Below are 23,976 nucleotides of genomic sequence, written 5' to 3'. Positions count from 1 at the left end.
TATGAGAGCCCTGTATGATGATATGCATGTTTATTGGTAAGTTCACAACTTTTATTCTATACATATTGTTTATGTATATGCATGTATGGATGATATATTTCAACAAAATTTTATTTAAAAAAACCTCCCTGTTTAAAAAAATACAAATTGTTTGTGTATGTCTGTGTATAGATAAAACAAGGTAAAGCAAATATGGCAAAATGTTTATAATAGTGAATCTAGGTGAAAGGTATATTAGTGTTTGTTTTACTATTCTTTCAACTTTTCTGTATATTTTTAAATTTTCATAATTAAAAGTTGGGGGAAAGTCATGAAATTCATGGGGTGCCACATCGTCTTCCATGCCATTGACATATATCACTGACCATGGCCTCTCCTCTGGGGTTCTTAACAAGGGGTCTGTGACCTTGAATTGAAATTTCGAAACAACATTATTCTTGTGGGGATGTGTTAGCATGGGTGTGATATATTTATTAAATAATACACAGTATAGTGTATTATTACTATACACAGTATAGTGTATTATTAATATACTGTGTATTATAATAATACACAGTATAGTGTATTATTATATACTATACACTATAATTAAATAATACACTATATACAGTATAGTGTATTATTTAATACAGGACTTAGTAAGGGGTCCATGGTTTTTACCTAACTGGCAAAGAGGTCCATGGAACAAAAATGGTTAAGAACCCCTGCTCCTACCTACTTTCTCTCATAACCAGTTATGAGCCAACTAACAACTTAACTCACTTGTTTATCTATTTGTTTACCTGCTGGATATCACTACCCTGATGTCTCGCAAGGACCTCATTCTCAACATGTCCTAAATAGAACTGTTTCCCTGTAGAGCAAGTTGCTGTATGGTGTGTCATGGGACCACAGGCTCAGGCACAATAGAAACTTTCAGCAAATGACCACTTTATTACTTACATAGCACAAAGGGTCCAAAAGAGCAGGGAAAGAGATCCCATCTTGGCAGGCCCCACTTTGCATTGGGGAGGAGAGATGCCTGCATTGTCCAAGAGTGGGTATTTATATCCCAATGGAAGGGGGCCCTTCACTGAGCAACAAAACATGTATCGAGCAACTTTTATGCAGCGCTTCTGCCCTGCCAAGCAGCTGGGGCTGGTTGTTCCAGGTTCCAGGTCCCAGGTCCCAGGTACTGTCAGGTAGGCTCCATTAGACCTAAGTCTCTTCCAGGCTGGGAAGTGGAAGCACAGGGAAACATCTGCACACAATAGAAAAGAAGGGGAGGTTGGAGAGGGTTGGGCGATGGCTGCTAGGTGTGTCCATGACTTCCCCAGGATTGTCCTGAAACCTGTTCTCTCTCCATTATTCCCTATCCTGGTTAATGGTATCAAAATCCACTTAGGTATCTAAACCAGAAACTTGGGAATTGAAGATTCCCCTTTCTAACATTTCTGTTACTAGTTTGCTCTTCATTCCCACTGTCACTGCTTTAGTTCAGATTCTACTCAACTCTCTCTCTTTTTTTTAAAGCTCTGATGCTATCCTTGCATTGCCTCTATTTTTTTTTTTTTAAGATTTATTTATTTTTCTCCCCTTCCCTCCACCACCCCAGTTCTCTGTTCTCTGTGTCTATTTGCTGTGTCTTCTTTGTCCGCTTCTGTTGTCGTCAGCGGCACAGGAATCTGTATTTCTTTTTGTTGCATCATCTTGTTTTGTCAGCTCTCTGTGTGTGCAGCGCCATTCCTGGGCAGGCTGCACGGGCAGCTCTCCTTATGGGGTGCACTCCTTGTGCGTGGGGCTCCCCTATGCGGGGGACACCCCTGCGTGGCAGGGCACTCCTTGCGCGCATCAGCACTGTGCGTGGGCCAGCTCCACATGGGTCAAGGAGGCCCGGGGTTTGAACCGTGGACCTCCCATGTGGTAGACGGACACCCTAACCACTGGGCCTAGTCCGCCGCCTCTACTCAACTCTCTAAGGACTATTTCAGCTACATCTTAACTGGCACTTTTGCTTCCCAGTTTAGCCTTTTCTAGTCTGTCCTCTATACAGTTTCCAGACTGGAGTTTTGGGAGTAGGCAGAAGATTAAACATTTTAGAAACACAGAGAGGTGTATGGAATTATATAATGAATATCCATGTACCTGCTCAAGATATAATACATGCTTTTGTTTGTGTCTTCCTAGCTCATTTTTGGTACTTCCCATGGCTTGACAATACAAAACAAAACAAAAGCCCAAAACAACAAAAAAGGAACTGCTCTCAGCTTTGATGTGAGAGTTGGGAAAGGATGGTTTAGGGTGGAAAATATGGCCAGGGGTAGATATGACAGAGATAAATTTTTACATCAGATAGAGCTCATAGTCTTTGTTTTTATTTTCTATATTAATGAAATATTTGCAACTTCTGTGTAGTGGCATATTGAATAAAAACCATGTTGTAGATTTTAAAAGAAAGGCATAATACAACCAATACAATGATGTGACTCTTCCAGATATTACCTTTCACCTCTCTCAGGAATAGTAGGCTATCCCAAATTTAACAGGTTAGCATTCCCATGATTTTTTTCATACCTTTATTATATATATGTTCTTTGATCATATATGAGATTGTTTCAAACATTTTAAAGGTATTACAAAAATGGTATCAAAATATATGAAACTTGTTTTTATTTTTGCTTTTTCCTCCATCTTATATTTGTGTGATTTATCCATGCAGATACTTTTGCTTTAGCTCCAGAATGATTTTTTTTTAGCTACTGGGGCCGGGAATTGAACCCTGGATCTCATGTGTGGGAAGCCAGAGCTCAACCACTGAGCCACATAGGCTTCCCTGAGTAGGCCTTTTCATCTGTTTTTCTTGTTTGTTTTTATTTTTTCAGGAGGCACCTGAACAAAACCATGATTCACTAAAGTCAGTTGCCATGTGGAAGAGGGGTCACATCCACTTCCTAAGAAGTCTTTCTTAAATGCAGCTATGATAATTTTCCTTCCAGGATTAAGATGTTTCAGGTTCCTACTGCAAAGACAGGGGTAAAAAATACAAACACCTAAAGTGAAGAAATGAAGCACTGGATGTGTGGCCAGCTAAAATATTGTTGATTGTTTCCATGTAGGGATCCCTGCATTGCTAAATTTTTTGATTTCTCAAGGAAAGTAAATTTGGAATTCTGTGTGGAAGCTGCCATTTTTTTAATATAGCTAACTAATTCAGATTTTTAAAAGCTACACCCACACCCACACACACACACAGGACCAAACCAAATGTAACCATGGGCCATACATGGCTCACATTTTCCTACATTGTGATCTCTTACCTGGAAAAAACCAGAACCTCCTTAGGGTAACTTTCAGTTTCCTCAGGATCTGGCCCTTGCCTATGCTTTCAGCCTTGTCTCCAAACACTTCCTTTGCTCAAGTTGTGCCATTTGTAGTTTTGAAAGCATGCTGTTGGATCACTCCTCCCAGTGATGGCATGCTGTTCTCTCTGCTTGGAAATCCTCTACCCAGAGTATCTATGTATCTACCACCTAATCACTTTTTTTTTTAAAGATTTATTTTTATTTATTTCCTTCCCCTCCCCCCCCCAGTTGTCTACTCTGTGTCCATTTGCTGTGTGTTCTTCTGTGTCCGTTTGTATTCTTGTCAGCAGCACCAGGAATCTGTGTCTCTTTTTGTTGTGTCATCTTGCTGCATCAGCTCTCCATGTGTGCAGCGCCACTCTTGGGCAGGCTGCACTTTTTTTTTTTTGCGTGGGGTGGCTTTCCTTATGGGGCGCACTCCTTGCGCGTGGGGCTCCCCAACATGGGGACACCCCTGTGTGGCACGGCACTCTTTGTGCGCATCAGCACAGCTTGCCATATGGGCCAGCTTGCCATATGGGTCAGGAGGTCCTGAGTTTGAACCCTGGACCTCCCATGTGGTAGGCAGATGCTCTATCCATTGAGCCAAATCCACTTTCCCCAATTACTTTTTTTGTTTTTTTTCAAGATTTATTTTTTTATTTTTATTTCTCTCCCCTTCCCCCTCCACCCCCTTGTCTGCTCTCTGTGTCCATTTGCTGTGTGTTCTTCTGTGTCCACCTGCATTTTTGTAGGCGGCACTAGGACCCTGTGTCTCTTTTTGTTGCATCAGCTCTGTGTGTTCAGTGCCATCCTGAGTGGGCTGCGATTTCTTTGTGTGGGGCAGCTCTCCTTGCGGGGTGCATTCCTTGCATGTGGGGATCCCCTATGTGGGGGACACCCCTGCGTGGCATGGCACTCCTTGTGCACGGCAGCACTGCATGTGGGTCAGCTCACCACACGGGTCAGGAGGCCCTGGGTTTGAACCGTGGACCTCCCATATGGTACGCGGACATCTATCAGTTGAGCCACATCTACTCCCCCAACTAATTACTTTTTAAGGCAGAGTGCACATGTCTCCAATTCTGTAAAGTCTTCTCTCTTCCATATAAGCAGACTGATTACTTCATCTATTGTGCAGTTAAGAGGGTGGAACTTTTAAAAAAAATTGAAGTATATCATTCATTCATAAACATACATAAATAATAAATATAGTGTAAAAGTTGTGAACTTACAAAATAAACATACAGGGGTCCTATACATCACCCCACCACCAATACCTTGCTTGTTGTGAAACATTTGTTACAAACCATGTAAGAGCATCATCAAATATTACTAACTATAGTCCATATCTTACATTTGGTGTATTTCCCCCCTATTATTATTATTTTATTATTATTATTTTAATTATTATTTTATTATTTATTTTATTAATTATTATTATTTTAAAATATATTATTTCATTATTTTATTTATTATTATTTTTTATTATTTTATTAATTATTATTATTATTTTAAAATATATTATTATTATTAATTTATTTTTAAAAGATTTATTTTTCATTTATTTCTCTTCCCTTTCCCCCTAGCCCCCCTATTGTCTGCTCTCTGTGTCCATTTGCTGTGTGTTCTTCTTTGTCCACTTCTGTTGTTGTCAGTGGCACAGGAATCTGTGTTTCTTTTTGTTGTGTCATCTTATGTGTCAGCTCTCCGTGTGTGCGGCACCATTCCTGGGAAGGCTGCACTTTCTTTCATGCTCAGCGGCTCTCCTTACAGGGTGCACTCCTTGCGCGTGGGGCTCCCCTACGCGGGGACACCCCTGTGTGGCAGGGCACTCCTTGTGCGCATCAGCACTGCGCGTGGGCCAGCTCCACACGGGTCAAGGAGACCCAGGGTTTGAACCATGGACCTCCCTTGTGGTAGATGGATGCCCTATCCACTGGGCCAAGTCTGCTTCCCTTTATTATTATTTTTAATATGTTTTTATTACAGAGGTTGTGAACTTACAAAAAAATCAGGCACATGTGTAGAATTCCCATACAACATCCCTTCCATCAACACACCACATTGTGTTAGAATATTTGTTATAGATTATGAGCTAATATTATCAGATTATTACCACCAACCATGGTCTATAGTGTACATTCGGCACAGTTTTTCCATAACCTCCATTATCAACACAGTGTATCTTTGGCATTGATACAAGAATATTACAGTATTGCTGTTAACCACAGTCCAAAGGTCACACTAATTGTATTTTTCCTATGCTTCTCCACATTCCCACCACCCTGCAATAGTGATGTATATCTGCTCTAGCCCACAGAAGGCCATTCTTACATCTGTGCCATCAACCACAATTCTCATCCACCTCTGGGTTCGCTGTGTTATTCAGTCCCTAGATTATTCTCTAACTTTCTGTCACTTGACATTTGCATCCTTAGATTACCCTTTTCAGCCACAATCCCATTTATAAATCACTGTAATGTGTTTCCAACAACTCTATCCATTTCCACACTTTTACAGTCAAGTTAATTAACATTTTTACATACATTAAGCATCAGTAGTCCTTCTCAGTCAAGAGGGCAGAAATTTTATTGAAATTTTCTTAGTATTATCAAATATACAAACAGAAAAGTAAGGAGAATTATATAATAATTATCTGCCTACCTACAAATGAACTCTATTAATTACTGACATTTTCCCATTCTAACCTCAGTATCTTTTTTTTGTAATAATAAACTTTTAGAGAAGTTTTGGATTTACAGAAAAATACACCAAAAGTATACAGAATTCCCCTATACCCCCTATACCCAAATACATAGTTTTCCCTTCTTATTAACATCTTACATTAGTGTGGTACATTTGTTACAGTTGATGAACCAATAATGAAGCATTGCTGCTAACCAAAGTCTATAGTTTACATTATGGTTCAGTATATTTTTAAAGAGATAATATATTAAAAGCTACAGTGTAGCCACCTGCATAGAGAGGCAGTCTAGCACAGTAAAGTGTAAGTTTTTAGGACTCTCAATGGCTGAATTAACTATTCCAGCTCTGCTATTTAATAGTTATTAATCTTGGGCAACTTGTTTAACTGGCTCATCTGTAAAAACGGAATTAATAACAGTGTTGTAATAAAGTCATGAGAATTAAGAATACATTTAGACTACTTAGAATCGTTCCTGGCAGAGATAGGATTCAATAAATAATAATGGTTATTATTTTTATCCACTCCTTCCCTAGAGGTAAGAAATTAGGCCCAATTTTGTATTTACTTTATGCATGTGTTTACTATTGCATGTATCCATAAACAATAAACAATATCCGTAAATCAAATAAAAAAAGGTATACCACCAGGGTCTCCATGCAGAGGACCACCTAGGCACTCATGAGAAAAATAATAAACGTTTGAATGAACTGAAAAAAAAAAAGGTGTATCATTCTGTCATTTGTGTTTTCTTCAGCCTCTTGTTTTTGAGATTTATTCATGTTAATATAGAGAGCACTGGTTAAATATTTATAACTGTTACGTTAATATACAATTGAATGACTATATTGTTTTTTATTTAACTCAGACTCCAGCTAGTGGTCATTTAAGTTATTACCAATTGTTCACTATTAAGAACACCACCACAGAGAACATTCTGGTACATGTCTTTGTGCACATGCGGGGGAGTTTATCTTATGCAGCTCAACCTAGCTGGTGTGAGGCAAATAAACATCAGGTGTGCTTTCAGGGATCCAGGTAAGGGCAGCTGGAGTTCTTGGGGTGGATTTTTTCTTTCCAAGAGTACCCACACTAATGTATTACCCAAGTATGATAACTTTCTACTTGTGCAGTGCCATAAAAAAGGTTGGGGAACATGCTAGGGTATAAAACCAGCAGTGAAATTGTTGGACACCTTACATATTGATAACAATTATTTGTTTTCATGTATATCTCCTCTATTAAACTGAGATTTTTGTAAGAAAAAATTTAGAAAAAAATTCATTTACTTTTATACTCCTATAACTTGCATAGTGCCTAGTACATCGTAAGGGCTAAATAAATATTTGTGAAATAACTGAATTCCAACTCAAACTGGTTTCCTTTCCCAACTCTCTAATTTTGGTGAGTGCTTTAAACTTCTGTGTCTTTTGACTATCCCCTTTCCTTTATCTTCCATATTCTATATTATTTACTTCAAAATATATCTTAAGATCATCCTTTTTCTCCCAACATTCTAGTTTAGTCCTTCACTCACCTTACTGCCATTCTATTAAGTACCCTGCAGATGTTACCAAATTTTCCTAGAATACTGTACCTTGCCCATGATAAAGTAGCTATAATGACAGAGAGAGAGAGAGAGAGAGAGAGAGAGAGAGAGAGAGAGAGAGAGAGAGAGAGAGAGAGAGAGAGAGGCTATGACTCCTTAGAACAAACCATATCAAGTTCCAGCTCATCTCTTAGATTTCAAGTCTCTCTATGATGTATTCTACCAATGGCATGTACATTTAGAGATCTTATTCTCACTTTTCTATTTGAAAACAAAATAAGTTATAAATTATTTTGTCTCCATCCTAGATGTTCAACATTTATTCAGATTATTCTCTAATTTTGTCACCAGTGTACCCAATTTTTATTCTCCAGTGGAATGTTCTCCCTCATTAAATCTTACTCATCTTTAAGGTTTAGCTGTGACCTCACGCTCATTCCTCTGTGAAGTTTACCTTGACTATTCCAGCCGTGCTGTTCCATTTGCTGTATTCTTGTTGAGCTTGTATAAGTTGAGCTGTTTCACATTGCAAGGAATATCAGGAACCTGGTTTAGTGTACATATCTACGACAAGAAAGGAGGCATAGTCACATATATATATATATTTATTTTTTAAAGATTTATTTTATTTATTTCTCTCCCTTTCCCCCTTGTTGTCTGCTCTCTGTGTCTATTCACTGTGTATTCTTCTGTGTCTGTTTATATTCTTGTCATGCAGCACTGGGAAACTGTGTCACTTTTTTTGTTGCATCATCTTGCTGTGTCAGCCATACATGGCGCCACTCCTGGGCGGGGCTGCACTTTTTTTCACACGGGGTGGCTCTCCTTGCAGGGCACACTCATTGCACCCCTACCTGGGGAACACCCTTGTGTGGCACGGCATTCTTTGTGCGCGGCAGCACTGCACATGGGCCAGCTCACCACATGGGTCAGAAGGTCTGGGTATCCAACCCTGGACCCTCCATGTGGACGCTCTATCAGTTGAGCCACAGCTGCTTCCCTTATGTATTTTTCAAGATGATGAGAGACAAATTTTTATTTGTAGACTGTCCCTATGCCTGACTCTTTTTCTGTGTCCCTGCAGGTACTGCCAGTTAAGCATTCCCTTCTATGATATTTCTTCTTAAAAATATTTTATTTTTTATTTTTAAAGAAGCTTTACAGTTTTAAGAGTCCCATGATCTCAGAAAGTGAAAACAGGGAAGTGCAAGGAGTGTGCCCCATAAGGAGAACCGCCCAGTGCGTAAAAAACCACAGCCTGCCTAGGAATGGCGCTGCAAACACAGAGAGCTGACACAGCAAGATGACGCAACAAAAAGAAACATAGACTCTGGGTGCTGCTGACAAGAATACAAACGGACACAGGAAGAACACACAGCAAATGGACATAGAGAGCAGACAACTTGGGGCGGGGGGCAAAGCGGAGAAGGGGAGAGAAATTTTAAAAATCTTAAAAAAAAAAAGTGAAAACGTCTTGCTCATCACCTATTCGTAGGCATCAGCAATCATAATTCATCTAATTTCTTGAACACCTACTGTGAGTTAGGCTACAAAGCAGAGGTGAATAATACACAGAGTCCCTGCCTTCATTGCACACACATTTAGTAAGGGCCATCAGCAGTCATTCCTGTGGGCACAGTTATCTATTGTTTCCTTACCCTAGTAATTTTATCATACTCCTGACATAGTTTTTCAGTCACTGTTTCTCCAACTTTCTGCTTCTACTTATTTTCCTTACTGTTTCCAGTTTGTCTTTTTCCATTATCTTCTTTGCATGTGTTGTACATTCAAAACTACCCAAGCATCCAACTAGTTCTGCTGATCACCATCCAATGTGGGCTCCGTACTGAGTAGAAGAAGAGTGACGAGCTTCAAGGAATGGACAATTTAGGAGACCAAGTGTTTTAGTCTGCCAAAGGGATGCCAATGCAAAGTACCAGAAATCTGTTGGCTTCTATAAAGGTTATTTAATTGGAGTGAAAGCTTACAGTTACAAGGCTGTAAAGAGTCCAACTCAAGGTTTGGTTTCTCACCGAAGTCAGTTGCCAGGTGTTGAAGCAAGATGGTCTCTCATCTCTGCCTGGTCTCTCCTTTCCCTCCAGGCTTCTAGTCCTCTTACTCTCCTAGTTAAGGCTCGTCTGTCAAGGTTTCCTAGTTGAGTCTCAGCTCTCTTCCCAAGGTCAGCTGTAAGCTATCAGTCAAACTTTCCATCTCTCCCCAGGGCTCTAATTGCTTGAGCCTTCTCTTTTCTGTCACATGGTAGGATAAAAAATGACAAAGTTCTCTCCTCTTCCTGTGTGTTTTCTTGAGTGAGTGTCTGTTTATATTTGCCCACCGAGGGGGCATGGACTCAACCTGAGTTATGCCTTACTCACATAGCCCAATCAGAAGCCCTAAATTGATTTTAGCAAGTAAACTTAATCAGAGACCCCTCACTGAATTTAATACACATGGTATCACACCCAGAATAGATTAGTTATCAAACTTAATCTTTCTCTTTTTGGGATTCACAAAAGTTATCTCAAACTGTCACATCAAGAGACAAAGGGTTTCACATATTCTTCGTTCCCTATCAAATGCATTGCCCTAAAAATATCTAAAGGACCAACACTGTTTCTAGCCTTTTGCTTCATGTAAGAACTGTCAGCTGTCCTAACAGTCCCGAATCTGGAGCTGGCTTTGCTGACTTGGTAAATCTAGGTCAGATGACAGAGAAAAAAAAGAAAAAGAAAAAATGGTGTTCAGAGCTTTTTAATACTTTCATCTGAGCTAAAAATGAACTCTTAGTAACCTTTTCAGTCTTTAGGATACAAACAGTCAAGTTCATCCCTAATCTGTACGTACTTTAAAGAGTAAGCAAGCAAGTTTGCTAAACAACAGTAATTTATAAATGTTATTTTTTCTCTCAGTGCAGATATGAAACCTCTGGAGAATCTTGGCATATGTTGCTTAAGGACAGTGGTCAGTGAATACTAGTTTTCCTTTTTCCATTTCTTTGTTTTCTTTAGTTTAGCAACTTTCTTTATTCACTCTACATTATCAGATCATGTCACTTCTTACCTCGAAACTCTTCAGTGGTTCCATCTCACCCAGTAAAAGCCAAGGTCACTGTGATGACCTGCAAGGCCCTGTACCCTCTGATCCCTGGGTACTCCTTGGGTCTCGTCTCCTACCTCTCCTACCTCTTGCCCCCTTGCTCCCTCCAGTCACACTGACCTCCTTGCTGTTTCTTGATCATATCAGGGACACTCCCACCTCAGTACTTTTCCACTGGCTGTTCTGTCTGCCCGCGGTTCTTTCCATAACTTGCTTGCTTATCACCTCCTTCCGATCTTTGCTCAGTGAAGTCTTTCTTCTCTTATTTGAAATTGCAGTTTTCCCTTCTCCACCACCTTACACTGCTTATTACTTTTCACTTTTATTTTTCTATATTGCATTACCATCTGACATTCTACACATTTTAATTATTTAAATGTTTCTTTTCTGTACACCTCCATTTCAATTTGAGCTCCCAGAAGCCAGGGACTTTGTTTTTTTTCACTGCTATCTCTTTAGCATCTAGAATAGAACCTGGCTTATAGTATATGTTTAAATAAATGTTGCTTGTATCTATCTGGTTCATGTAAATTAATCACATAGCTTTTAAGAATTCCATTATGTAGTTATATGCTTATTTATATATTAAAGTAGTGCTGCAAAATCCATACTGAGCAAAAAGCTCAATAGAAAATGACCTGATTTCTTCAGCAAAGAAATTTAGGGAAAAAAGAGAGAAATGGGTAGTGGTGGTGGGGGAAGGTACTACAGATTAAAAAAACTTGAGAGATATAACAAATAGCAAGACGTGAACCTTTATTGGATTCTAATTCAAACAAAATCTTAAACACACTTTCATTTTCAATTTTTAACTTTTTATTGTCTTTTTGAAAAACTAAACATACTTTTGACAAAATGACAATATTGGAAATTTGAACATTGAAAGAGTATTTAATGATATTAGGAAGATAATTTTGAAGTGTGACTAATTTATTCTTGTGAGAACAAAAAAATTGTTATACAGAGGTGTTAAGGGTTTCAGGGCCTATTTGAGAATTTTGGATGATCCCAAAGATGGTCCATTCTTGGACAAGGAAATTGGACTAGAATGAGAAGGAATCTCCTATGGTTGCCTTGCTAAGAAAAAGTTGTGGGCATGGCAGGTAATTCAGGAACTCTTTTGAAGAGGGTTTGTATATAGTGACACACTCTTCGATACTCATTTATTTTCAGTATAGTACTTTTGATTCAGATAAGTTTTTTTTTAAAAAATTTTATTTATTCATTTTAAAAAAATATATAACATTCAAGAAATATGAGGTCCCCATTCACCCCCACCTCCCTCACCCCACCACTCCCCCCACAGTAACCCTCTCCCCCATCATCATGACACGTCCATTGCATCTGGTGAGCACATCTCTGGGCATCGCTGCACCCCATGGCCTATGGTCCACACCATAGCCCACATTCTCCCACGTTCCATCCAGTGGGCCATGGGAGGACATAGAATGTCTGGCAATTGTCCCTGCAGCACCACTCAGGACAACCCCAAGTCCCGAAAATGCCTCCACATCTCATCTCTTCCTCCCATTCCCCGCACCCAGCAGCCACCATGGCCACTTTTTCCACACCAATGCCATATTTTCTCGATTATTAACCACAATAGTTCATGAACAGAATATCAGTAAGTCCACTCTAATCCTTACTGTATTCCTCCTTCCTGTGGACCTTGGCTTGGTTGTATCCATTCCACATCTATGTCAAGAGGGGGCTTAGATTCCACGTGGATAGTGGATGCAATTCGCCTGCTTTCAGTTGTAAGCACTCTAGGCTCCATGGTGTGGTGGTTGACATTCTTCAACTCCATGTTAGCTGAGTGGGGTAAGTCCAATAAATCAGAGTGTAGGAGCTGAAGTCTTTTGAGGCTCAGGGCCTGGCTATCATATTGTCAGTCCAGAGATTCCAATCCCCTAGATATATCTTAAACCCCAACACCTTGAGGGAAAAATCACACCTTTTGTTAAACAGCTCTGTTAAACACACTTGTACTCAATAAAAATGTCATTAGTGTTCTTATAAAGATTAAATGAGTCATTTTGAGGCATCTAGCACAAGATCTGGCCTTTAGCAGTTGTATTAATAAGGATTGTAAACAACAGAAACTGACACTGGTTATGGCTAATTTCCCTGATACAGATATTAAACCAGCAGAGGTGGGACTTGAGCACAGATCTCTGGTTTCTAGACTTAGATCTTTTCCTATGTTATCACCTTACCCTCGTTTGATGCTTTGCAATTGACCCTTTCGAATATATAGGAACATAGTTTGGGCAAATATCAGGAACTCAGGATTCCAGGGTGGCCATGGAATGAGAGGGTAGTTATGAGACCCAACAACTAGAAAGGCTGAATGTTCGTTGCAATGTGGACGCTGATACAGTAAAAGGTTTACAAAAAACAGGCCCAGGAAAACTCTCTCCAGAACCTGGGCGCGTTTTCCCAGGCTTTCTCATTCCTGGGGCGGGATCCGGCAGGTCGCCTCACGCTCGCCCCTCGCCCGACCCGCGGCGGCCCCAGCCTTGCTCCCTGTCCCAGCGCGCGCCCGCGTAAGAACTGGCTCCGAGCTGCGGCGATTCTACCAGTCTCTCTCGTCCAGCCGCCCCTCCCCGCGCGGCAAGGGCGGGGCTGCGGAGCCGTGGCTCGTGATTGGCTGGGTCCCCGCCACGCCCCTTCTTTGCCCCCTTCGGCGGGGTGAGAGGTCAGCAGGAAGACCGGTAGGCTGGGACGACAATGGCGGGTCTGTGGGTAGGGGCTGTAGCGTTGGTCGCGGCGGGACGGCGTGGTCCGCTGACCTCGCAGGTACTGGTGAGGAACGCGGCCCTGTGGACTCTGAAGGTGAGGAGCGACGGGGCTCTCTGACGGCCTGGGCTTCACTTGGCTTCCAGCCGTGCACCGCCTCTCGGTGACTCGGTACCCCGGGAGTGTGCTGCTTCCCGTGCGAGCCCCGGGCTCGAGGCCCGCGTCAGTGCCGTGCACGACCCGCGGCCCCCCGGCCCCCCGGCCCCCACGCGGGTTGCGCCTTAGGCGGCGCTCCTCACTCTGGTTCTCACTCCCGGGAGTTCGCGCTAGGGCAAGGGAAAGGAGACATGACTCATTGCCGCTGTTACTCCGGAGGCTTAGGGAAGGCAGAGGGGGCCAAAGGCAGCAGGCAGTTGTGAATTTTATTTTTCTTTCTTTTTCCGAGGCTCATAGCAATCTGTCAGTAAATGTAACTGCAACTCCTGTGTCGTGATTCTCGTCCCTTGCGGTATGGACTTGGTCTGAAGCTTTACAAGGTGTTTTAAATTGCCCTTGTTTATGCTTTATATTTGCTCTGGCTTCTTTCCTGCCTTTCGTGAGTTCACCTTTACTTTTTTTTTTTTTCCCACCTTAATTTTTAAAGTGTTATTTGACGTCAATTTTGCTGATAATTTTTCACGTTTGAGTTGAAAGCCTGTTTTACTTGTATTTACATCACAGTATTCTGTGTATTAAATGCACTCTCTGAATGTGTTTTTTCTTTTCTATGTAGTGTGTAGCCTGATTTTTCTGCCGCCTCTAAACACATGCCACCAATGTTCTTGTGTCCAAAAGGTTTCATGGAGGCAGCTTTGACTTGCATGTTGGAGTGTGTGTGTGGCTTTTAACATTTTTACCTCTTCAACATGGAGTCTTTTGTAATTCCGGAGATACACTACTCAGTATACTTTATTAATAGGGTTTAAGTCACTTGAATACAATTTTAAAAATGAAGTTTCCCTCGAAAGCCATCTGTCAGCTACTTTAGTCTGCTTCTTAAACTTCCTTTTAAAAAATATCTCTGGACAGCAAGCGCAAAAAGAATAAGGGGAGGAATAAAAGAAAAAATAATAAAAATTCTAAAAAAAAATCTTTTAAAAATTGGCACTTGATTTTTTGTCATTGAACTTTAGAGTTGGCATATACTTTAGATATGATCTGGTCCATCCTACCCTTTCTTTAAAAAACTCTTTATTTTGAGATCATTTCAAACTTACAGGACAGTTGCAAAAAATATTAATAATACAAATCTCATACTGAGAACTTGAGCATACCCGAATTCTCCCAGATACCCAGACCCACCAATTTTAATATTTTGTCATCTTTGCCCTTCCTTCCTCCCTCCCTGTCATCTATTTTCTGAACATTTGAGAGCAGGCTGCACATGTTTTACTTCTTGAGCACAGTACTTCCATGTACATTTCATGTGAACAAGGATATTCACTATGTTATCACCTTAAGGGCAGTTACCAAGTTCATGAAACTTAACATTTACAATCTATGTTCCATTTTTTTAATGTCTGAAAATGCCCTTTTTAGCCTATTCTCATCTATTCTTAGATCCCATTCAATGTCATGTATTGTCTTTAATTGTCATGTATCTTTAGTTTCTTTTTTAATTGTGGAAACATATACAACATAAATCTTTCCTTTTCATCTCCTCCCAAGTTTACCATTCATAGAATTACTCGCATTCACAATGTTGCAGAACTTCACCTGATTTATTACTAGAACTTTCACATCACCCCAAATAGAAGCCCTATACTTTTTTTGCATCTCCTGCCCCCTTCCCCTGGTAAATGGTACGCTCTCCCTTCCATTTGTATGAGTTTGCATATTCTCTGATATTTTCTTTGTGGTTACCATGGGCCTTAAATTTAACATCCTAAACCTGTAACACTCTTGTTTGCTTTGATACTAACTTAACTTCAGTAGCATACATAAACTATGTTCATATACCCCTCTCACCTCTACCCTTTTTTATGTAGTTCTTGTAACACATTACATATTTATATATTATGTATTCAAAATCATTGATTTAGCATTAATTGTATGCATTTGCCTTTTAGATCCTGTAGGAAGTAACAAGTGGAGTTATAAACTAAAAACATAATAGTACTGATAATTGTATTTACCTATTTCATTATCTTTACCAGAGAATTTTGTTTCTTCATGGGGCTTCCATCTTTTGTCTATTATCTTTTCCTATCAATCTGCAGAACTCCCTTTAGTGCTTTTCATAGGGCTGGTCTAGTGGTGATGAAGTCCCTCAGATTTTGTTTATCTGGGATTTTTGAAAACCTGCTTTGCCTGGTGTAGAATTTTTTTTTTTGGCAATATTTTACTTTCAGCACTTTAAATATGCCTTCTCACTACCTTTTTGCCTCCGTATTTTCTGATAAAAGGGCACTTAATCTTATTGAGGCTTCCTCGTATGAGACAGTTGGTACTCTCTTGCAGCTTTCAGAATTTTCTCTTTGTCTTTGGCATTCAACTGTTTGATTATAACATGATGCAGTATGGGTCTGTTTGGGTTTATTCTGTTTGGAGTTCATTGAGCATCTTAGATATGTATATTCATGGCTTTTGTTAAATTTGAGAAATTTTCAGCCTTTATTTCTTTAAGTAAGATGCACCTTTCTCTTTCTTCACCTTCTTGTTATGTTTGATGTTGTCCCACTGGTGCCTCAGGCTCTCTTCCTTTTTCTTCATTCTTCTCAGACTTGATGGTTTCATCTTCAGATTCATTGATTGTTTCTTTTGCCAGCTCTACTCTGCTGTTGAACAGAGTAAATTTCTAGGGAAATTTTAATTTCTGTTACTGTGGTCTTCAGCACCGTTTGGGTCCTTTTCATGATTTCCATATTGTTACTGATGTTCTGTTTGTGTTAATCTTTTCCCCAATTTCCTTTAGTTCTTTGTTGAGGTTTTCCTTTAGTTCTTTAAGCATATTTAGGACAGTTTTGTAAAAGTCTTTGTCTGGAATGTTCCAGGTCTGATGCTTCTTATTCATGGTTTAAAATGCTTTAATTTTCTCCTTTACCTGGGCCATTGCTTCCCTTTCTTTATATGTTTTTATAATCTTTTGTTGAAACCTGGACAGTTTGATCTTTTAATGTGCTAACCCTGGAATTTAGACCCTGAGGTGTCACATTCCTTAAGCTTATATCAGCTAGTGCTATGACAGAGCCTTCCTTGAATTTCGGGAGCTTACAACAACAAAAAAGGCAAAAATGAAACACCTTTTGGAGTCTTTGCGGGTTGATCTGAGTGTGTTCCTTTAGAGTTTATTCATACAATGAATTTAGAGAATAGCTCCAGGCCAAAGCCTCCCTAGTCCTTTTGGCACATGCCTTGGTTTGGGCATATTCTTGTTTGGACATGTACATTTGACTTTAAGATTTCCTCTGTTTACAGGGATACAAATGAACCCTCTTCCCTAGCTTCACAGTCCTGGGCATGACACTGTATGTCCTACAGCCAGCAATCCCTTGCCCCTATAGCCAATTGACTGCTTTCCACAGCATTCTGTAGGAGAGCACTCTGAGCCACTTTTTACACTCAGGGCATGTTCTTCGACAAGTCCCTCAGGCCACCATCACACAGATTGGGTCAGACATATATGCTCCCAGTATATGCGTGAAGGTTATTCTTCTCTCTTTGAACTGGGACCAGGGATCTGCACTTGGGAATGTGGGCAGGCTCCTTGCTGAGCTGGTGAGGGTTGGGGAGGGGCCATTCAGGGTACTGGGAGAGATCCTACTGCCTTTAAGTGGCCTTATTTTGATTTGGCTCTCACCCTGCTCCTGCAATCCCTCAGTTGTTTTTAGAGCTTTTAGGAAGATGTTTCTGTTCCTTCTTGCTGGCTCTTCAGAGCTTCTGGGTGGGTGGGTGGGGGTGATGACGACAGAGCCCTGAAAGGTCTCACTCTGCCATCTTGATCAGGGGGTGCCACCCATCTTACTCTTTTAAAGAGGAGGGACCCCTGTGAGTAGTGTCAGAGATAGAGCTGATATAAGAAAGAGAAGTAAGCCTGCACCAATATTTGCTTAGTGCCATTTTCAGAATGCTCACTGTCACTGCTGTTTGTGTTGCTATACTTTATTACTGCATCAGTGACAGTTGCAAGACATTTAAGCATTTACATAGGAGACAGTGTGGTGTAATGGAAATGGAGTCACACAGATGAGGGTTTTGTGAGATATTGGACAAGTTCATTTCATTGGGTCTCAGTTTACTCCTTTCAGCTTCCCCCCACCCCCAAAATCTTCATTGAATTAATTCTGTATTCCAGCTCTGAGCACAACTATCCTTTCTGCTCTTTTAGAAATTTTAGTCTAGTAGAGAGAGATGATGAAAAAAAAAGCACGCACAAATAAGCGTAATATGTGATTAAGGTACTGTAAGAAAATAAAATGAGGGATTTGACTAAGTTGTGAGAAGCTTTTGAGCTCTTTATCCAGAAACCCTTCTGGTGCTTTATCTGAATTATTCAATCCTCACAACAGCCATATGAAGTACTGTTATTATAATCTCTTTAACAGATGAGAAAATAAAAGGCACAAAACTTGGTCAAAACTTTGGAAAAAGTAAGTGGCAGAGGTAGGATTTAGAATTCCAGAACATGTGCTTTTAATTATTATACTATATTGCCTAAGGTAAGGAAATGTTCTCCTTTGAAGTGAAAATTGAGACAAGTTTGTAAGCGTGACTAGGCCTTTTCTAAGTAAAGAGAGAAGAGATGAGTGCTGTATGTGAGAGAACGCAGAGCTTTCAAAAGTCCTGTGGCCTAGAGGGAATGGCAAGTTAGGAGAACTAAAAGCTTAGGGAGGATCTGGTGCAGAGACTAGGTGGTGCTGGAGAGGTAGGTGGGAGTCACAGACTATGCTATGCCTTGTAGATCCTGGGGTTTGGTCTTTATCTTAAGAGCAATGGGAAGCCCATTTATGCTGGAAGTGGGAGGGAAGATGCTGATATATTTTAGATCATAGGGGCTAAGAGAGGATATAGGAGAGCTATTGGTAGCTGGGGTTACAGGAGTGGGAAATATTTAACTTATTAGAAATGAAATATATGTTCAGTGCCTAGCCCTTTAGGTATATAACTGTTCTTTATTATTATTATTACTGCTGTTATTTTTAAAATTATTGTTGTCTAAAGTACCTTTTTTTTTTAATTTTTTTATTTTTTTATTGACTTTGTAATAATATTACATTAAAAATATATATGTGAGGTCCCATTCAACCCCACCCCCCCACCCCCCCCTCTCCCCCCCCCAACAACACTCGTTCCCATCATCATGACACATCCATTGGATTTGGTAAGTACATCTTTGGGCACCTCTGCACCTCATATACATTGGTTCACATCATGGCCCATACTCTCCTCTATTCCATCAAGTAGGCCCTGTGAGGATTTACAATGTCCGGTGATTACCTCTGAAGCACCATCCAGGGCAGCTCCATGTCCCGAAGATGCCTCCACCTCTCATCTCTTCCTGCCTTTCCCCATACCCTTTGTCCATTATGTCCACTTTTCCCAATCCAATGCCACCTCTTCTATGTGGACACTGGATTGGTTGTGTCCATTGCACCTTTATGTCAAGAGGAGGCTCAGATTCCACCTGGATGCTGGATGCAATCCTCCCATTTTCAGTTGTAATCACTCTAGGCTCCATGGTGTGGTGGTTGTCCTTCTTCACCTCCATCTTAGCTGAGTGTGGTAAGTCCAATAAATCAGATTGTAGGTGCTGGAGTCTGTTGAGGCTCAGGATCTGGCTATCACATTGTCAGTCCAGAGATTCAAATCCCCTAAATATATCTTAAACCCCAACATTAACTGCACCTCCAGCACATTAGCATGAAAGTCTTATGAAGGGAGATCCCATCTGAGTCCAGATTCATCACACATAAACACCATTTCCAAAGAGGGGCCATCTGCCCTGGTAGTTAACCCCATCGGCCATGACCATAACTCCCATGGGTCTCTTTAGCCCTCAAAGGAGCCAATATCTGGGGGTTGTATCTGCTTTATCTGTCTCTCTGACTCTGCTCAGTTGTGCATGAGGGCAAACCTTCTGTCAGCCTCCAGACTTAAAGTACCTTTTTGTTGTATGTGGCTCTGTCTTTATGAACAGAATATTTGGAATGTAAATTTTCCTTTTTTTGATGAGTTGGGGTTATTCACTATTAGAATATAGTGATGTAGAGACCACTGAGGTATGTTCAGTTCTTGGCCCCTCTGGTTAATATGTTTAGATTAAAGGTTTCTGAGTTCTGATGTCTGCTTTAAACTTTTATTTTTTTCAATAACAACTTGAATTTTATTAGGTTTACAGAAAAATTGCATAACAAGTACAGATCCAGATACACCTCCCACACACATAGTTTTCTTTATTTTTAACATCTTGTATTAGGGTGGTATATTTGTTATAATGGATGTTACATTATTAGTAACAAATGTCTATTGTGTACAGTAGGGGTCACACTTTTGTGTTGTAAAATTTGATGAGTTTTGACAAATATATAATGTCATATATCCACGATTACAATGTCATATGGAATAATTTCACTGCCCTAAAAATGTCCTTTCCTCCACCTGTTAGGCTCTACCCCCTGAAACCCATGGTAACCACTGACGTTTTTCTGCCTCTATAGTTTTTCCTTTTCCAGAATGTCATATAAGTTGGAATCCTACAATATATAGGATTTTCAGACTGGCTTCTTTCACTTAAGTAATATGCATTTAAGATTACTCCATGTCTTTTTATGGCTTGATAGTTCAATTCTTTTTATTGCTGAATAATATGTTGTATATATGTACCACAGTTTGTTTTATCCATTCACCGATTGAAGAGCTTCTTGGATGCTTTCAGTTTTAATTATGAATAAAGCTGTTATAAACATTCATGTGCAAACTTTTGTGTGGTCATAAATTCAACTCCTTTGGGTAAATACTTTCTAGTGTGTTTGCTGGATTCTATGGTAAGCTAATGTTTGGCTTGGTAAGAAACTGCCCAACTGTCTTTCAGAGTGGCTGTACCATTTTACATTTCCACTGCTGCGAATGAGAGTTCCTAATGATCCATATCCTTGTCAGCATTTGGTGTTGTCAGTCTTTTGGATTTTAGCCATTCTAATATGTGTGTAGTGGTATTTCATTGTTGTTTTAATTTGAAATTCCCTATGATATATGATGTTGAGCATCTTTTCCTATGCTTATTTGCCATCAGTATATGTTCTTTGGTAAGTAGTCTGCTCTATAACACTTCTGCGAATTTTTAAATTGGGTTGTTTGTTTTCTTATTGTTGAGTTTTAAGATTCTTCATATATTTTTAATATAAGCCCTTTGTCACATGTCTTTTGCATATATTTTCTCCCTGTCTATGGCTTGTCTTTTCATTCTCTCCTTTGCAAAGCAGAAGCTTTTAATTTTAAGGAAGTCCAACTTTATCATTTTTTTCTTTCATGGATTTTGTTTTTGGTGTTGTGTCTAATAAATCATTATCAAACCCGAGGTCACCTAGAGTTTTTCCTGTGTTTTCTTCTAGAAGTTTTATAATTTTGTGTTTTACATTTATGTCTATGATCCATTTTAAAATAATTTTTGTGGAAGTTTATAGTCTATGTCTATTTTTTTTACATGTGGATGTCCAGTTGTTCCAGCTACATTTATAGAAAAGACTGTCCTTTCTCCATTGAATTGCCCTTTCTCCTTTGTCTAAGATCATTTGACTATATTTGTGCTTTTTTACCGTTTGTATTCTTGGGTGCTCTATTTTGTTCCATTAATATGTTTGTTCTTTTGCCAATGTCATACTGTCTTGATCACTGTAGCTTTATAGTAACTTTTAGTTGGGTAGTGTCAGTTCTTCAACTTTGTTCTTCTTTAGTATTGTGTTGGCTATTCTGTGTCTTTTGCCTTTCCATATAACCTTTACGATCAGTTTATCGGTATTCACAAATTAACTTTGTGGAATTTTGATTGGGAGTGCATTAAATCTGTATATCAAGTTGGGAAGAATGGTTATCTTTGACACTAATGAATCTTCTTGTCTGTAGCAGTTTGATATGGCTTTGAATTCCAAAAATAGATACTGGAATATGTTTGTAATCTGGTCTGTACCTGGGTTTGATTAAGTTATGATTAGGGCTTGATAGGGCTACGTCATTAAGGTGTTGAGTTCCCACCCCTTGGTGGGCAGGGACTCATAGATAAAAGACATGGCAAAGGACAGAGTTGAGGGTTCTTAATGCTGGAGTTTTTTTTTAAAAAAAGATTTATTTATTTATTTGTTTATTCCCCCTGCCCCCACGGCTTGTTTTTTGCTCTCTCTTCTCTGTGTCCATTTGCTGCATGTTTTTTTCTATGTTTACTTGTCTCCCTTTGTTGGGTCATCTTGCTGTGTCAGGTCTCTGGGGCGCACAGACCATCAGCTCTCCGCGGCACGCAGGCCAACTTTCCTTCACAAGGAGGCTCCGGGACTTGAACCCAGGGCCTCCCATGTGGTAGATGGGAGCCCAACTGATTGAGCCACAGCCACCTCCCAATGCTGGAGTTTTGCTGTTGGAGTTTGATGCTGAAGCTGGAGTCCTGGGAAGAGAGGAACCTTGAGCCTGGAAAGAAGCAAACCCTGGGAAGAGAGGAACTGTAAGCTCAGAGAGAAGACCTGGGAAGAGAGGAACCCAGGAAGCCTGAACCCTTGCAGATGTCGATAGCCATCTTGCTCCAACACGTGAAAATAGACTTTGGTGAGGGAAGTAACTTATGCTCTATGGCCTGGTATCTGTAAGCTCCTACCCCAAATAAATACCCTTTATAAAAGCCAACAGATTTCTGGTATTTTGCATCAGCACCCCTTTGGCTGACTAGTACAAATTTGGTACTGAGGAGTGGGGAAGTGCTTTTGCAGTTACCGAAATGCTGGAATGGTTTTATAAATGGGTAAGGGCTATTTTTTGGAGGAATTGTGAGATGCTTGGTGGAAAAGGCCTATTGCTTTGAATAGACTGTTGATAGCAATATGGATGCTAAGGAGACTTTTTATGATGCCTTAGAAGTAAATGATGAACCTACTTTTGGAAGCCAGAGGAAAGGTGATCCATGTGTTTTAAAAGTTGTAGAGAACTTAGTATGATTAACTCCTGGAGTTTTATGGAAGGCAGCATTTGAAAATGGTAAGCCTGGGCATTTAGGTGAAGAAATTTCCAAAGTAAACCTGGAGAATTCAGCTTGGCTTCCACTTGCAACTTATAGCAAAATGCTAGGTGAGAGAGATATAGTGAGGACTGAACTGTCAGGCACAAAGGAAATAGAAATTGATTCTGGAAATTCCAAGCCTCTGGAAATCAAGCTCCCAGATGAAAGTACCCCATTGGAGGACTTAATTAAGCTTGGAACTGGTAGATCAGGATTGAAGATGCAGTTACGTCGGAAAGACTTGTGGAAAGTCTTACTGTCTGATTGCTTGGACTCTTGCTTCCTGAATGCTAAACCAACAGACTTTTTGAGAAAGCTCTATGAACAAAGCCACTGTTAGCCTAGAATAAAAGGGACATGAAGGAGAAATGACTTTGAGAGGAAAACCATGGAAGCTGAGATCTGGAACTAGGACATCACTTTGGGTCAAGAGTGGAACCCCACCCATGTGTACAGAGAGGGTGAGTTTGCCCCAGCAATTGAAGAGGGCAGATGTTCCTGTCCAGTGTTCTGAGAGAGTTTTGCTGCCCTGGGGTACAGAGAGGGTGGAGCACATTCCTCAAGGATTAGGGCAGTTAAGGTCAGCGCCCCACAGGTCTGAGAAGGGTGGACCTGTCCCACAAAGGTTAGGGAAAGTCAGGTAGCCAACTCGTTGCTCTGAGAGGGTTGAGCTGTATGCCAAAGGTTAGAGAAGGCCAGGTGGTCAACTCATTGCTCTGAGAGGGTTGAGCCTGTATGCCAAAGGTTAGGAAGAATGTTATCTTCACATCATTGTACTAAGGGGGTTAAGACTCTAACTGAAAGATTGGGTAAGGTGTGGCATTCACCCTAACACTTTTGGAGGGAGAGGTCTGGAGCTTGGTTGACATCCAGATACTTGATGAGGGTTGAACCAAGAAAATGGCCATTGGGTAAGCATATGGAAAGGGTGGGTTCCCATGAGGCACCAAGGAGAAGAAACCATCATCTTAAGAATGACTCTCAGACTGAAATAGAATGGCGGCTGCCCTGCTGGTTTATTGAACTGTAGAGGACCCATGACTTATGTTTCCCACCCAATTTCTCCTTATTGTAATGAAAATGTTTATCCTTTATCTGTCCATTTGTGTATTACAAACAGATTGTTTTGTAAGTTTCAGATAGTACTTTGCCCCAAGACAAACTGTATTTCTTTAAATTGATTGTGATATGATTTAGTACTTGCATTGTTACTGATTTAAGGTTTTTTTGAATATTGTAATGTCTTTTTGGAATTCAGAGGGTGGAGTATAGCGGTTTGATATGGTTATGAATTCCAGAAATAGATATTGGTTTATGTTTGTGATCT

General features: G+C 40.2%; 1 protein-coding gene across 5 annotated transcripts in view; it reads left to right on the top strand.

Moving 5' to 3' along the window:
- The first annotated feature begins 13,343 nt into the window (after window positions 1–13,343).
- Window positions 13,344–23,976, top strand: part of PCCA (propionyl-CoA carboxylase subunit alpha) — a 537,919-nt gene continuing 527,286 nt past the window's right edge. For 3 of the 5 annotated variants that reach the window (XM_058276457.1, XM_004458407.4, XM_012525122.4), the window contains exon 1: window positions 13,349–13,507. In XM_058276457.1, coding sequence (XP_058132440.1) covers window positions 13,403–13,507 — 105 coding nt within the window. In that variant the 5' untranslated portion in view covers window positions 13,349–13,402. Of the gene's footprint in view, window positions 13,508–23,976 lie in introns of all 5 variants that reach the window. The other 2 variants (XM_058276458.2, XM_071208225.1) reach the window with 2 other exon arrangements.

This window comes from Dasypus novemcinctus, chromosome 15 (assembly GCF_030445035.2).
Source record: "Dasypus novemcinctus isolate mDasNov1 chromosome 15, mDasNov1.1.hap2, whole genome shotgun sequence".
NCBI classification, from domain to species: domain Eukaryota; kingdom Metazoa; phylum Chordata; class Mammalia; order Cingulata; family Dasypodidae; genus Dasypus; species Dasypus novemcinctus.
The sequence above is the reverse complement of the archived record's forward strand: the minus strand, read 5'-3'. Positions and strand labels throughout refer to the sequence as shown.